Source organism: Humulus lupulus, chromosome X (assembly GCF_963169125.1).
Source record: "Humulus lupulus chromosome X, drHumLupu1.1, whole genome shotgun sequence".
In the NCBI taxonomy this organism is placed as follows: Eukaryota; Viridiplantae; Streptophyta; class Magnoliopsida; order Rosales; family Cannabaceae; genus Humulus; species Humulus lupulus.
In genome coordinates, this window is record NC_084802.1 from 55,983,073 (window position 1) to 56,000,169 (window position 17,097).

A 17,097-nucleotide genomic window follows, 5' to 3' on the forward strand; every position below is an offset into this window, starting at 1 on the left:
TGAATGGCGCCCCTTTTATATGCAGTCAACCAGCAAAAAAAAACGATTGCCTATTAGATTTTTTTTTTTTTGATGAATCAGCAGCCATTCATTACTCCACAAACAATATTACAACCTATAGGTGCCTAACGATTGCCTATTAGATATTAGCAGTGGAGTTATTTCATATCCATATATATGTTTGTGCTCTTTCCGAAACATGTCCACAGGGATTGTATATAAGTGGGTTTGATTTTGTATAATGTATAAAAATATTGGAAAGTTTTGAAGCTTGGTTGTCCAACATCGAATCATTTAAGATTTAAGAAACATGTGGTGGAGCAAACCTAGCTATACCCTACCTTTAAATGAAGTCAACGCAAAACCAAAAGCAAGAAAGAAAAATCTCATGAATTTGTACTCTTACTACAACTTGAAAAGAACCCTATTAATTGGCCTTTGTTTCTTAGCATTAAAAAAATAGATCTTTTGCTCCAAAGAAACCTTATTAATGTACAGAAAAAGTTAGCTAATGTTCTCTGTGTTATGCTTTTGTCTTAATAATCTAAATTTTAATTTAAAAAAAAATGATTGCCTATTAGATATTAGCAGTGGAATTATTTCATTAGATTTTCTATTTAGGTTATTTTATATTTAAAATGTCAATTTGTTTGAGTACTGTAATGGTTTTGTTGGAACTTATTTTGTTGATATGAAATATGTTTCATTGCATTTAGTTGAAATTCATATAAAAAACATTGTTTGATTTCGGATTTGAGGTTGGATGTCTTGTATTTATTTCTTGCTTAGTATAAGTTGTGGTAGGCCTAACTATTTAGAAGATGACCCAGTAAATTTTGGATATATTTGGTAGGATTAAATGGATAGTAAGTTGAAGAGTAGTGGAAAAGGACGATTTCGGGTTCAATTTTTTGTTTCATTGGTTGGGGTTATTACAAGAGATCCTTATATTATTGGTTAGTATGGCTTATTGGTTTGTTGATGTCTTTTTTTTTTTTTTTTGAAAGGGGTTTTACTACATGTTCTTAAGGGTCAGTTGAAAGTGGTGTATTTACACATTTAGTTGATAGTGTATTTTTGTATGACCACATACTTTGATTCTACTTAACTAATGTGAAAGATTTGGTTTTGAATAGAGATAATAATAGTAATAATAAAATATATTAGTGGATTGAGTATATATACCACATTTATGTACGTAATTTTTTCTGTTTATGGTAGGTTTTGACGTTGGTAATTTATGAAGCAAAAGTAGAGATATCTTTCAAAATTGGGTGAAGAAGTTATGATCATTAGTCTATTGGAATTTTGCTAGTGACGTGCAATCTAAAGGCAGTGGAACCTCAATGATAATTGATAATGTGGCCTATTAAATTAAGTGTTATTTTGTTTTACTTTTGCCTGTATTGTATATTTTTTTTGGACTGCAAGTGTAAGATATGTTTGGCTAAATGTTTTGCAAAATGGAAGGTTTTCCTTGGTACTTCTTATTGCAAGTTGTACGTTAGTTAAAGGATGATGTTCGCAAAATAGAAGTTGGGATTACTTCTCTTGCAGAGGATGGTACACTATAAGAAAATTGGGTTCTAGCGACGACACATCTAGCGACGACATTCCAATTTTCGTCGCTAGAGGTACTTTCAGACATAGCCGCCCACGTCTCCCCTGTTTAGCCGCCCATATATACCCAAACCCCTTTCAGACATAGCCGCCCAAATAAAAACCCACCAATTTTTTATTTTCCCTCGTTTTTTTTCCCAGACCCATATATACCCAAACCCCTTTCTCTCTCCTCTCAGACCGAAACCCTTCTCCTCCCTTCTCCTCTCAGACCCCAAACCTCAAACCCAAACTCCTCTCACCCAAACTCCTCTCAGACCCCAAACCTCAAACCCAAACTCCTCTCAGACCCAAACCCCAAACCATGAGAACCCCAATCGACTGAACCCCATCCTCTCGAGCATCCTCCGATCATCCTCTCGGGCCGATCTTCGTCTCGTGCAGCGGCATCTCTCAGGAAGCTCCGTCGTAGGCGGCGGCATTCAGGTAGCTGTATATATATATATATAGTTAATATTGTTAATATATATTTATTTATTTTATTGTAATATTGTTAACTTAATATATATATATATATATATATAAACCTTGTAGAATTTCAGGGACCACTCTAGAGTCTCGGGCATTTGCTAAAAATTTTATTTGGATTCCAAGGATCACTGGGTACATATAAACCCTCTTTTTATATTATGCACTATATGGTTTTTGCTATAAATTGATGTTGCAGTAAACAATATACTTTTGTTTCAGCTAGATGCTGCAATTAACAGAAGTGGTTTTTTATTTTTAAGGTTTTTAGTGATTTTCTTTTATAATGGGGTTTATTGGTTGATCATTTGTTGAATACCCCTGTTTTTATGTGTTATGTGTTCTGTGTTTTTATTGTTATGCACTGTGTTAGGCCTCCAATATACAGTGTTTTGATGGTTGATTTTATAATCTGAAATTTATTTATTGCTCTCATTGGTTTTGAGTGTTTCTTAGAACTTACAATATATTTAAGTAAACACCCTATACCACATCAATGAACCAATTAATAATGTTTAAGTCAAGTTTAACTAATTTTTGTATATCAAATGGTTAAGTTAACAAATGAATGGAAAATACTTATATGAAAATACTTTGGCTCTGTGTGAATTTTTATGGATTTAGTATGGTGGTGACCTATGTATATTAGTTTAGTTGGCTGTCAATAACAACATTCTTAGAAACTCTGATATTGAATACAAGTATCAAGTTAGCAAGGCCAATGATTCAAATTTGTGAGAATTTGTTCCAAAAAGCTTGATAATTTGTTGTCTTTGCTCCTTAGTTGTTTAACTATTATCTTCATATATATTTAGCTAAGACAGGTAGTTCTCATCTCAGATTAGTTGCAATTCTTTGTGTTCCTTGATCCTATATCTCTTCATCATCCACAGACAACCAAAGACACACTCTAACCTGAATAATTTTCATATTTGTGTAGAAATTTTGTTTAGTTATCACAAATGACAATATTAGAACTCTATGTGATGCCATTTTTATCTTATTGAATTGTGATCAATATGGTTTAATGGGTCCATGTAAAGCAACAATTTGATATTCTTAAAGAAAAAGATAAAGGACATATATGGAGATTAAATAAATAAAGATAAAAAGTGTAATTTTTGTGTATGTTCAAAGGAAAATGTAATTTCTTGTAACTGGAAAGTTTGGTTATTATTTTTATTATCAATTATCTTTGGCTTAAGAAACCATTAATAGTTATTACGTGACAAATGTGTTTGACAATTGAAACTAATAATAATAATAATAATAATAATAATAATAAAGACTAATTAAGTTTGACCTTATTCCATTTATTACTTGTATATATAAATGAAGAATAATTCTTTATGATAGATAAAATAGATTCTTAGAAATAGTGGAACATTGTTTGACATGTTTGTTTAGCAGCCCTGTTCTGCATTTTTTCTTTTCAAATTCATATACCATTTAATTCTTAAATTATTGTTCTTGTGGTAGTTGATGATTAGATTTTAGTCTTATCGTCTCTTGGTTGGGATTTATCTGGTAACAAACGGATTTTGCAATTTCTATTTGGTTATGTGCAGTTAAAGTTTTCTGTCTAAGGTTTTAAGATTAGTAATGCTTTAGTGCTTAACTACGACAGTCAAAAGCCTGGGGTCTCTAGGACCTGTTGTTTATTGTATGATGTAATGGTCTTTTGAATATTTATTGAGGCATGAGGATCAAAAGTTAGTCCTGGAGATGCAATATGTGATTTGTCCTGCACTCTCTTCTTGTTACGAATTCGAACAGTTTGAGTGAGATAATCTAGAAATGAGAATATGACATTAAAATTAGCTTTGACCTCCAATATTGAGAACATATTTCAGTTAAAATTTTAAGGAACTTTAAAGTAAGTTGATTATTGTTAATTGTGAATTTAAATAAGATAGAACATTGTGAATCATGCTATTGTTAAATAAGGTTTGTTGGACTATAATTCTACTTTCACTTTCATCTGATTGACTGATAATATTGTGTCTATTTTACTTTAGAGATCTGCATGTGGTATGTTATGATGCAAAATTCATGTCTGATTGTATAACTGTAGTTATTTCAAAGGCATAAAGGTAGAGAGCCAGCTGAATAAGAAATGCCATTGATATAAGTTAAGCCTTGTCATAAACAGTTGTTTTTTTTAAGTGAACATTCTGTTTTTTGTTTTAACTTGGGTGTCATATTTAGTATCTGGGACTTTGAAACCATTTTGTGGGTGCCTCTTCTTTTGGTGGTATCTCCTTTCTGATCACTTCAAATCTCCTTTTGGGTGTCATATTTAGTATCTGGGACTGAGTGCATTTATCTTAGAAACTTTTTTAGTTATGGAGTGTCTTTTAGATCCATTTTTAAGTTATGGAGTATTTGGATAGAAGGTAGGTTGTATATATATGTTCTGTTTTTGTATGATTGAGAAGAAACATTAATGCCTAACATATACATATATGTTATATATAAATATATGCAATTGCCATTAGTTAATTAAAATGTTGTTCCCATATAAAAAAAAAATAAGTGGACAATCTTCATTAAAAGTTGTTTAGTTAAGTGGACAATCTTCATATAAAATGCCTTGCTTGTTCTTCATTTTCTTCTTGTTTAGCAAGGAAAAAAAAACTTCTTCTTGGTCTGAAACATTAACAGTGATTTCTTGCTTGCACTTTTTTGGTTTATGTAAAAACCTCTGTAAAAGAAAACAAGGTAAGCTCTTATCTCTCTCTCTCTCTCTCTCTCTTTGCTAAGTTGTCAAAGTTGCTTTCTTTTGCTTGGTTTTGGTACTAAGTTTATGGAATTTATTTATACTTTTCTGGGTATCATGAATTTCAGAGAAAAGCCATTTGAGTTGGTGGGTATGTGTAGAAATAGAACGAGTTTTGTTTGAGTGGAAAGAGATTTTTTTATTATCATAGTTTGGGTGGTCTTCTTTGATCATATATATATATATTTATATAATGCACACACACACATATTATTTCGAAAGATATATGATTGTTAACTGGGTTTACTCAGATTTGACAAATCATGCAAGAAGATCCCTTGCAAATTTTATTCCTGAAATAAAGTGATTCTAAGGCGGGTTTTTTATTTTTTATCTTTTTAGGTGAGGTCTTTGGACTATCAACTTGGGTAATGTTTTGGCCTAAGTAACATGGCACATAATTTTGTTTGAAAATCTTTAACCTCATACAAAAGTTGGACATATTTGCTTATGTTATAGATGATTTAAGCCACCACCTATTTGATGTCTTAATGTAACAGGTGACTCTGTAACTAGAGTTTAAAATTAGTGAATTGAAAGAGAAAATGAGATGTGTACCCGTGATCATTTTGTTTAGTATATGATTTATACTTTTGACTTTGATGAATATCTGGTTTGGCAATTTGTGTGTTTCATTCCTTAGGCTTTGAGTTGTATGTGATGTTATGGAGTTGTGTTTTTTATCAGAGGCTTAGATATGTCTTCTGCGGTTATGAAACATCACGAAGGTGATGGTGGGGCAGATCCTCCTCCAGATCCAATGCAGATGCAGGCTGATTGTGAGAGAGGTATCAAATGCAATTATTATTTTTTTTGGATGAATATATTGAATTAATTTATTTATGTGTATATAATAATTATATGTATTTGAGAAATAATAGTGACGACTAAAACGAAAAGGCGTGGCATCAACAAAGGGTTTTCAACTCGAGAAGCTAGAGTTGCATTAGGTAGACCACTACCACTGGAATGGGATGTTCGAGGGAAGACTTACAAAGAAATTGGTGATTATTCCCAACATTTCTCTAGAGAGATCGGCATTCTCATTCGACAATATGCCGATCCCGACTACGACCGATGGGATAAATTACCCAGCGATGTTAGGGATCGCATACTTCCTCGTCTAGAGGTAATTTATTTCTATAATTTTTTTATTGGGTTCACTTTAATATTAAATCTAGCTAATTTATTTTATTTTTTTGATTCAGGATGATTTATTCGACATTGGTCGAAGTCGATATGCCTCAGAGAACCTCCCCGGCATTCTTTTGGGCATTCAACGGTCGTGCGCTGATCGTTACTCGGAGTGGAAGAATGACTTGTCCACTCATTTAAAAAAGAATGGTCGAGCACATCCTCCTGATGGTTTGGGCATGGAGAAATGGCAGAAGGCGCTCCAGTATTTTGATCGCCCTGAAGTGAAGGTATTCACAAACATATTATTTTTTAATTTATTTTTGTTAATTTAACATATGGTTAACACAAGTTCTTTGCAGAGGCGTTCTGAGATTAACTCTGCGAACAGTGCAAAACAAAAACAGAGAAGCGTGCAGGGCTCACAGTCTACGCTAGCCCTTCGTTACAAGAAGGTACTTTCTTTTTTACATAATTTTTATTTATGTTTTTTTATAATGATTTTTTTTCTTAATTTTTTTTCAAACTTCTTGTATTGTAGCGTGATTTACAAACTGGGTGTCTTGCTGGGGTTCCAGAGATTTGGATGGCGACTAAGTACATAGACGGGGAAGGTTGGGTGAGCAAGGCAGCAAAGGATAACTATGTAAGTAAATTTATATTTTATGATTTTCTTACTTTATTGTGTTGTAAATTCTAATATTCTTGAAAATTGTGTGATACAGGAAAAGATGATGGAGATACGTGACACTCTGCAGTCACAATCATCTACGAGCACTTCTGCTTCGAGTACTATCCCGAGAGAAGAGGATGACATTATTCTTGTTGAGACGATCTTTGGACGTCGTCGAGGCTATCAGCCGGGCCTTGGTCGTAGGATTCGCACGAGGGCGAATTGTGAAGCGGCTGGTGTACCTCAACCAGCCCAACCACCTCCTACCGCACAAGACATGCAAGAGGTGAAGGAGCGACTCCGAGCCATAGAGGAGCACTTGGCTAGGATTGGTGGAGTCTCGGGATCTGGATCTTCTCAGCAAGGTCATGGTGTCGATCCTACAACACCTAGTTAAAAACATTTATATTTATGTATTTTAATTTTACTATGATACTGACTTTGTCATAAAAATATTTATAGTAAAAATATAATTTTGTGCATAGTTAAATTTATCTTCTATTTCTAATCTTTTAGCAAAAAAAAATTTATTAGTATATTTATTGAATAATGGCCTTTTTTTAAGTATATATAATAGTGCATTAACAATTGCCAAAAAAATTAAAAAAAAAAAAAATATATATATATGGATTAACAACAAATTGTCGCTAAAAGTACAAAATGTTGTCGCTAAAGCTTAACATTATGGCACTAATCAGACGAAATTGCACAGTAACAGCGACGAAAAGAACAAACTTTTAGCGACAACATGTTGTCGCTAGAGGGAAATAGCGACGACATGTTCCAGTTCGTCGCTAATTAAAAACAATTAGCGACCGGCATTTAGCGACGACAAATAGCGACGACATAGTGGTCGCTAAAGGAATTAGCGACGATATTTTGGGAATTAGCAACGACTTAAGTCGTCGCTAAATCCCCTTTTTCCTGTAGTGGTAAAAGGCGAGATGAGGAGCGGAGAAGTTTTCATGCAAAAGTTCTAAAATTCTATCTTCGGCTTTATGATGAGTGGGTGATAGCTACTGCTACAGATAAAGGGAAGAGTGATGAAATTGGCATAAAAGAAGATGTTCTGAATGAAAGTTTTGACATTGGGAAAAGTAACGCGACCATGGTTGAGGATGGTGAAGCACAAAAGGAGAAAGTAGGAGGTGTTAATATAAATTCACCCACCTTTTCTCCTTTGAGTATTAGTTATAAATGCGGTGTTGAAAGTTCTTCTAGTATAGGTAGCAAGATAGTAAAAGGTGTACGTGGGAAATGTTTAACGTTCAATGACACCTTGTTTAAGAGGACAACTGAATTTGGGAAAACGTTCATGCAACATGAAGTGACGAAAAAACAGTAAGAGTTTGAGATAATTATTTTGGTCCATTTTTTTTAAGTAAATTGTCATTTTGTATATCTTTGCAGAAGCCTGTTGGGAGTGTGATAAAGGGCTCAGTCTCTTCTGCCTCTAATAAGAAAGACACCGAATCTAGTGGAGCACGATCAATAGGTTGTGTTGGGATTCCCGGAGTTGGCAAGGTATATGTGCCTATTGAGTGGTTATTGTTTCTTAAACGTTTTCATATAGCATTTTTTTTTAATATTTTTTGGGGGTATCTTTAGAGGAAATTTCATTCATTGTCTGAGATTAGTGCTGGAGCTTCGAAAAGGATTGCTTCGGATGTCCATAACTTAGGTCCATTTCGCATGTCCGTGCCGCTTCTTGATGGGAATTATGGGCCACTTTTGGAGTACATTTCCGATGAAAAATTGGATCCGAAGTATGTTTTTCTTAGTTTTTTTGTGATGTAGTTTGTTAATAAGTTCTGAATCTAAGTTAATTTATATTAATTTTTCACAGCTGTTGTAAATTTTCTAACGATTAAAATATGCGCAAGTATACACAATCGGTAACAAGTAATACAGTGACAAAGTGTCAAAGTTCGTATCCACAGGGACTTTTTAACTAAATTAATGTAAAATCAACCAAAAACAACTTATAAAATAGTAACCAAAACAAAGGAAAGAGTGGGTAATTAACTCTGAAAATAATTGTAGACAAACAAAGGAATTAAACCAAAAATCAGAGATTAAAATGACAAAATACTGGGTGGTTTTCAGATATAAGAAAAATGGATTCGGGTGATTAATTCCCCTCGGTTCGTTCCAGTTGTTACAGCAATGGCTCAGCAATGGGTTAACAATTATGACAGTGTTAACAGATTTCGTAAAACCCAGCAAGTTTTTCCCAAAACGTGCAATCTAATGTCTATACTCCCCTTCTATACATTCCTGCATGAAATCAGATTATAAACATTCATTTAAGCATCAATTCTTAAGTTATGCAAGGTAGCAAAACATTCCTATTCTACTACTCAAAATCACCTAAAACTAGATGAATCTCTTGCATCAATTGAATGAAATCAGCTAGACTTCCCTTTTTCCAAGTTAGATCTAGCTTAGTAAATGCTAAAAATGGCCAATAATTAACATTCAATAACAGTAAAGCACATTCAATTGAACAAAGACATAATCACTTAGCCATTGCATTAATATGTTGAGTTCATACTTGAGGGTTCATAATCACCCAAACCCTTAGGAAATTAGTTCATAGTTGCAAACTTAAACATGAAAATAATACAGAAGTAATCCATGGAGTTTGCAGAAAAACTAGATAGGAAATTAATACAAAATGAGAGGTGAAGATTAGAGAGATAGATGAGTGATGAGCTCAAGTTCCCCTTTAGAGCGTCTGCCTCCTTCTCCTCTGTTTGGTACTTTTTTTTCTTCTTTTTTTTTTTCTCTGTACTTCTCTCTGTAAAATATGCAGCAAACTTGAATGATAATGGGTCTCTCCCAATGTTTCGGCTGGTACCTCCCTTTTAGGGTACTTGGTTTACCCTAATTAGCAAGTCAAAGTCAATCTTGCCCCCTGTCCTTTGCCACACCACCCAGCTGACTTAATTGTACAATACTCTCGCCACCTCAGCGCCACTTATGCCTCATTAAGTCCAGCTCGCATTTGTCACGTTTCCTTCCTGGGCTCTGCCAATTGCTACGGTGATGCTACAGCATTGAAGCAGCAACATGCATTTTCCAGACTTGTTGTTTCCTTTTTTTGATTCCAAAGTCCCCGATCACTTATTTCAGCTTCCTTTCCTGTTTAACACATACACTAAACTACATAAATCACTCAAAAATATGACAATGTAAACACAAGGTCCCTAGCTACACAGACACACTAAATTGAACACAATTACAAGAAATAAAAACTCATTACTCTTTTGTTTGGTTCAAAAATTAAGTTTAAAGATGTGAAAATAACTCTAAATCCTAGAGTTATCAACAGCCCCAACTTTTGAATTGTGATGGAATGTTAAATGAGATTGAGTAAGATAATTGTTATTTGTATATGAATTATTTAAATTATTATGTATGGAGGTTGTATAGGATGGATATTAGGTAGTGTAGTATGATGATGTTGATAAGTTGGATGATTGGTGGGACAAGGAAGAGTTATGTTTTAATTTTTATGTGTAGGAAAAGAGGAGACAAGGTAGTAAGTTAGTAGTAAAAGACTTGATTTGGCTACTCAAGCTTAGTTACAATTTGGAAGCTTGATGGGGTATTTATAGTTGCTTACCCCTACATTTAATTTTATCTAGATTATTCTAGTTCCATATGATTTACAACTTTTCTAGACTTTTCTAATTGATTTACATTCTTCTTGATTGGTTACTTCTAGTTTTCTAAATATTCTAGGCTTTTCTAGTTTATTTATTTTACTAGATTTCTAAAGTTTTCACTAGAATATTCTAAGATACAAATATTCTAGAAATGTGTAGCACATTTTAACACTACTCCTTGGTACACATTTCGGTAACTCCAATCATGTCTCGCAGTAGCTCGAACTTGCCTCTTGGTAGTGCCTTTGTGAATATGTCTGCTACCTGCTCTTCAGTCTTGCAGTGCTTGAGCTCGATTTCTTTATTTGCTTCTGCTTCCCTGATGAAATGGTACTTGATGCTTATATGCTTAGTTCTACTGTGAAATACTGGATTTTTCGCCATTGCTATAGCTGATTTTCTATCGCAATATATCTTTGTAGCTTCCTTTTGTGATTCTCCCATGTCTTCTAGTATTTTTTTAAGCCATATAGCTTGGCTTGTAGTCATTGCTGCTGCAATGTACTCTGCTTCAGCTGATGATTGTGCAACTGTTGCTTGTTTCTTTGAGGCCCATGAAAATATTCCAGATCCAAGTGTGAAGGCATATCCTGACGTGCTTTTCATGTCGTCCATGGATCCTGCCCAGTCACTATCTGTGTAGCCAATCAGTTTTGACTCATTCATGACTTTGTACCAGATTCCGTAAAGTTTTGTTCCTTGTAAGTATCGAAGGATTCTCTTGGCTGCTCCGTAGTGAACTTGACTTGGATCATGCATGAATCTTGATTGAAGACTAACTGCGTACATTATGTCTGGTCTTGTAGCAGTTAGATAGAGTAGGCTGCCGATTAGACTTAGAAATTTTGATTCATCTGCTTTTGGTGAGCCATCTTCCTTCTTGAGAGATTTGTTGTTGTCTAATGGAGTTGATACAGTCTTGCATCCCTCCATTTTGAATTTCTTCAATAGTGTCTCTGTATACTTCTTTTGTGAGATGAAGATCCCATCTTCTTTTTGAGTTATTTCGATCCCAAGAAAGTAGTGCATTAATCCCAGGTCGGTCATCTCAAAAATTTTCATCATGTCTTCTTTAAACTTCTTTATCATCTTCTTATTATTGCTTGTGTAGATGAGATCATCAACATATAAGGAGACAATAAGTGTTTCATTCGTACCTTGAGTTTTGATATAGAGTGTTGGCTCACTTTTGCTCTTCCTGAATCCTTGTTCAGTGAAGTAGTGGTCGATTCTACTGTACCAGGCTCGCGGAGCTTGCTTTAAGCCATACAAGGCCTTTTTCAACTTGAGAACTTTATCTTCCTGTCCTTGCACCACAAATCCTTGAGGTTGTTCCACGTATATTTCTTCTTCGAGAAAGCCATTAAGAAATGCCGACTTAACATCGAGTTGAAAAATCTTCCATTTCTTCTGTGCGGCTAGAGCTATCAATGCCCTTATTGTGTCGAGGCGGGCAACTGGAGCAAATGTTTCGTTGTAGTCGACTCCGTATTGTTGTGAGTATCCTTTCGCAACTAATCTTGCTTTGTGCTTTTGGATAGAGCCATCTGCGTTTAGCTTTGTCTTGTAGACCCACTTGACTCCTATAGTATCTTTGTCTTGTGGACGATCTACAAGCTCCCAAGTCTCATTCTTTTCAATCATCTTTATCTCTTCATTCATGGCTTGTCTCCATACTTCTTGCTGTTGAGCTGCTTCAAAACTTTCTGGCTCCATAAGCACTAGGTTGCATGTCTCATAGATCTCAGCAAGCGGTCTTGTTCGCCTTACTGGTGAGTCTGGCGGGGATTCTATGACTTGTGTCGGTTCCTCTGTGGTTGGCTGAGTTGGAACTTCATTTTGATCAGTTTCTTGTCTTGGCGGTAGAGGAATATTGACTGTCTTTCTTTCAACTTCTTGTGTCTCCCAGTTGTATGCAGCATCTTCGTCAAATTTTACGTCTCGGCTGATTATTAGTTTATTTGATTACAAGCTATAGACTCGATAACCTTTTGATTGAGTACTATAGCCTAAGAAGATTCCTTTTTCAGTTTTCTCATCAAGCTTGCCTCTTTTCTCTTTTGGAATGTGAGAGTAGCATATGCAGCCGAAAACTTTGAGATGCTTTGCTGATGGCTTATGTCTGCTCCAAGCTTCGATAGGCGTCTTATTCTGCACGACTTTGGTTGGACATCTGTTGAGCAAGTAGACTGCAGTGCTTACTGCCTCTGCCCAAAATCGTTTTGGGAGACCTTTCTCTAGTAGCATGGCTCTTGCTGCCTCCATAACAGTCCTGTTTTTCCTTTCAGATACGCCATTTTGTTATGGTGCGTATCCAACAGTGAGTTGGTGCTCCATCCCTTCATCTTCACAGAACTTGTTGAATTCATTAGAAGTGTATTCTTTGCCTCTATCACTTCTAATTGTCTTGATGTAGTGACCGCTTTGTTTTTCGACACGGGTTTTGAATTTTTTGAAAATATCGAAGACTTGCGACTTTTGTTGCATAAAATAAACCCATGTCATTCTAGTAAAGTCATCAATGAAGAGAATGAAGTACCTGTTTTGGTCATTTGATGGAGTGCGCATTGCCCTGTAGACGTCAGTATGGACCAGCTCCAGTGGCTTTTTGGCTCTCCAAGTTTTGCCAGATGGGAAAGGTTGTCGATGTTGTTTCCCGAGCATGCATCCTTCGCAGACTGTGTTGATCTCCTTAATTGCTGGGAGGTCTCGCATCATATTCTTCTGCTTGAGGATCTTTAGCCCATGGAAGTTAAAGTGACTGTGACGCCCCACGTCACTATGGCTGCTTTCTGGAATGACGACTGGCCCTACAAACCAAGACAAGTCTTTCCAGCGTGCTTTGTCCTCACTCACACACTTCCTGGGAAAACTTCCCAGGAGGTCACCCATCCCTAGATTACTCCAGGCCAAGCACGCTTAACCATGGAGTTCTCAAGTGATGGGCTACCGAAAAGAAGATGCACCTTCCTGATATAGGTAGTACCCATCAATCCATTTAAGCCATCTTCAACTATGTAGTCCCATACCTACACAGTCTTAGAATCATTACACTTGACCTTCCCCAGGCGGTGTGGGATTGCACAGCTTACCCGGTCTTTCCCCTTACGGATCACGGGATTCTGACTGTCACAATGACAGAACCTTCTATGCCATAACCATGACTCATCTGTTTGTGCTTGCATTGCCACACTGCTTGCATATCTCCATTGTATCGGAAAGCATCTGTTTTCTTTCATTTTTACCTTTGCAATTTGAAAGGATTTATCTTGCTTATCATAGATTGTGCAAGAATTTCCTTCAAAATGCAAAGAGTACCCTTTTTCAATCATTTGGCCTACACTAAGTAGGTTTTGATCGATGTTGGGTACCAAGAGTACATCATTGATGTATCTCTTGCCTTTTTTAGTGTCAATGGCAATGGTGCCTTTGCCGACTGCTTCCATGAAGTCACCATTACCGATTTTGACTTTAGTCTTGGATTTATCAAGACTACAAAAGATGCTTTCATTTTTCGTCATGTGGTTACTACAACCACTATCAAGATACCAAGTATCTTTTCCTTCTTCTGTTGCAGCTTGGCAGACATAGAAGAGATTACTTTCATCATTTTTCTCTTCGGAAAAATTAGCTTGATGGGATTTCTTTAAACGACAAGTTTTTTCAGTGTGGCCAAATTTTTTACAATTTTGGCACTGTGGTTTTCCTTTAAACCAGCAGTCTTTCTCCAAGTGACTTTTTCTTTTACAAATGCCACATGGAGGATACTTGTCATTGTTTTCTTTTTGTTTTTCTTGTGTCTTTTTCCCATCAACTTTTAGTTTTTGAGACCGCGGATTGATTTTAGACTGAAAGGCATTTTCAGCTTCACTTTCCTTATGCCTTTCTCGTCTACTTTCATATGCTTCAAGAGAGCCCATTAGTTCAGTTGGTGATAGAGTTTCTAAATCTTTAGTTTCCTCTATCACAGAAACTATTGAATCATATTTTTCTGTACAAGAAATTAGTATCTTTTGTACTATATTCTTGTCAGAAATTATTTCTCCGTAGGCTCCCATTTGATTTACAATTTCTTTAATTCTAGAATAGTAATCTTTTGCAGTCTCATTATCTTTCATTTTAAGATTTTCAAAATCTCTTCTAAGCTTTTGTAGTCTAACAGTGCGTACCTTAATTGTTCCTTGGAACTCCTCCTGCAGCGTGTCCCATGCTTCTTTCGTCGTTGCTGCGCCCATAATCCGTGGAAAAAGATTGTCTGCCATAGCTTGCTGCAAGCAATATAATGCATGAGAATCCTTTTGTTGACTATCCTCCATTACCTTCTTTTGATCTTCCGAAAGAGATGTAATGTCTTCCGGAATAGTGACTCCCTCTTCAATAATTTTCCATAGATTTTGTGATCGAAAATAGGTCCTCATTTTGATGGACCAAAAATCATAGTTTTCTCCATGGAAAATTGGAAGAGGTAGAGAAGAGCGGTTGGACTCCAAACTCATGTTGATGAGCGGAAAAGATTACGCCCATTGATATGATCGAACGGAGCTCTGATACCACTGATGGAATGTTAAATGAGATTGAGTAAGATAATTGTTATTTGTATATGAATTATTTAAATTATTATGTATGGAGGTTGTATAGGATGGATATTAGGTAGTGTAGTATGATGATGTTGATAAGTTGGATGATTGGTGGGACAAGGAAGAGTTATGTTTTAATTTTTATGTGTGTAGGAAAAGAGGAGACAAGGTAGTAAGTTAGTAGTAAAATACTTGATTTGGCTACTCAAGCTTAGTTACAATTTGGAAGCTTGATGGGGTATTTATAGTTGCTTACCCCTACATTTAATTTTATCTAGATTATTCTAGTTCTATATGATTTACAACTTTTCTAGACTTTTCTAATTGATTTACATTCTTCTTGATTGGTTACTTCTAGTTTTCTAAATATTCTAGACTTTTCTAGTTTATTTATTTTACTAGATTTCTAAAGTTTTCACTAGAATATTCTAAGATACAAATATTCTAGAAATGTGTAGCACATTTTAACAAATTGTGAAATAATTTATTGCGACTGTTTTCACTACAATTTCATGGTTTTTTTATTTTGTATACAGTGAGCCCATTGTAGAGACGGGGTTTTATCAGCTAAATCGAAAATTATTTACATCATTATCTCCGGGTGCTATGGTTTATGACGAGGTGAAGTGGAATGAAATAGCTATGGTTGTACTTTAAGTTAATTTTAGAAAATTTGCATTAAAGTGTTTTAGTTTAATTGATATATTTTTGGGTAAAATAATGTTTTATAGGTTTTGAACGTGGTGTGTGAGATGCTTACGCATATGGAGGCCTTGGTAACCAAGGGGCGCCCAACATTGTGGTATTTAAATACCCGAGTGAGTGTGAGTGATTATCTTTTTGTTAGTTTGGTTATATTTTTTGTAGAGTTGATTTAGTTGATCTTTTGACTAGGCTTTTTCTTATTTATAGTCCTTTGGAATAGGTATTGAACGATTATTTACGGATACTGTTCGTGGGAAGAGTCTTGATGAAAGAGTGTCTGCGCGAAAAAAAATTCATCGATGAACCTATTATTTGTAAAAAAAAGGTGTGACTTTGACCGCTATTTGTACTTTAATATATTCCCCTGTACAATATATATTAATATATTTATGACCATGCAGATACATATTCCCATCCACATTCAAAGTAATCGTCATTTCCTACTATCTGTTATTCAGGTAGACATTAACGTTGTTGAAATTTGGGATTCTCTTCTCTGGAACGATAGATCCAGTGGGGAGAACCTCGTTATGCCAGTAGTTAGTTATTTTCATATAAATATGTAAATTTAAAACTAATGTTCTTGTAAGTGTTTGATGTTGGATCTAGTTTGAAATATTTATTTTACTTCGACTTTGTATCTGTTAAGCATCCGACAAATAGAATTTCTCATTTGAAGATAAAGTATGAATTTTTAATTGGTTATTTCTTCAATTTCGGTTATCTACTCGCCTTCCTCGTAGTTGTATTTTTTTCAGCTCAAGCAGCTTGATTATTTGGTAGCGGATGATATTTAAACAGCCATGAAGCCTGGTTGGTCATTTTCGAGCTTCAAATATGAGATAGTTACTTCTGCCCCTCAACAATCGTGAAATTCCGTTTTTAGTAATTACCAAATTAATTAAACCAAGTAAATTAATTAAAGTGCGGAATGGTAATTAACTGTTTACACAGATTACAGTTCTGTCGGGACAGAAACCAAACTTGTCACGACAGAAACTGAACACAATAAAAAGACAGTGCAAAACAATAAAGAACACAGCGAATTTTTACAAGGTTCAGAAATCCTTTCGGATAACCTAATCCTTGGGGCCACGCCCAGAGAATAAAATCAATTAATAAAGAATCACAAGTACAAAAACATTGACTTAAACAAAACAAGACTCCCTCTTGAGATTTGCCGCAACTTGTTGTACTTCTCTTCCCTAATCTGATCTTGATTGAAACGCTCAACCACTTGAACTCCCTTCAATGGTCAGCGAGTGCTTGCATCCTCCCGACGCAAGGCTTGTAAAAATCTTCTCCCGAAGACTACAAACGCTGTGTTCAAATTACAATGTGTATTCACTCATGAACATGGTATAAGCTCATCACTTAAAAAACTAAACACTCATAATTCAACAAGATCACATGAATACTTATGATCTTGAATACAAAGAAGAACTCTCAAATATTACAATAAAGCTCACG

At 35.2% G+C, this 17,097-nt stretch overlaps 1 protein-coding gene across 3 annotated transcripts; it reads left to right on the forward strand.

Annotated features, from left to right (window-relative positions):
- Window positions 1-1,734: 1,734 nt before the first annotated feature.
- On the forward strand, window positions 1,735-7,175 carry LOC133804483 (uncharacterized). 3 transcript variants are annotated; one of them, XM_062242632.1, is made up of 8 exons: window positions 1,735-2,046; window positions 2,155-2,223; window positions 5,555-5,655; window positions 5,749-5,996; window positions 6,076-6,291; window positions 6,364-6,456; window positions 6,543-6,647; window positions 6,727-7,175. In XM_062242632.1, the coding sequence occupies exons 3-8, from the start codon at window positions 5,565-5,567 to the stop codon at window positions 7,069-7,071; spliced, it is 1,098 nt and encodes a 365-aa protein (XP_062098616.1). In that variant the 5' UTR covers window positions 1,735-2,046; window positions 2,155-2,223; window positions 5,555-5,564; the 3' UTR covers window positions 7,072-7,175. The 3 variants fall into 3 exon arrangements, with proteins under 3 accessions (XP_062098616.1, XP_062098618.1, XP_062098617.1); XM_062242634.1 differs by having other exon boundaries at window positions 6,409-6,456; XM_062242633.1 differs by lacking the exon at window positions 2,155-2,223.
- The last annotated feature ends 9,922 nt before the right edge of the window (window positions 7,176-17,097 follow it).

What these genes read in the sequence shown, in the direction of transcription:
- LOC133804483 (XM_062242632.1), top strand. Translation starts at nt 5,565, where the DNA reads ATGTCTTCTGCGGTTATGAAACATCACGAAGGTGATGGTGGGGCAGAT. An exon ending in TTGATCGCCCTGAAGTGAAG is followed by an intron (nt 6,292 to 6,363) that starts GTATTCACAAAC and finishes AGTTCTTTGCAG; the next exon opens with AGGCGTTCTGAGATTAACTC. An exon ending in TAGCCCTTCGTTACAAGAAG is followed by an intron (nt 6,457 to 6,542) that starts GTACTTTCTTTT and finishes CTTGTATTGTAG; the next exon opens with CGTGATTTACAAACTGGGTG.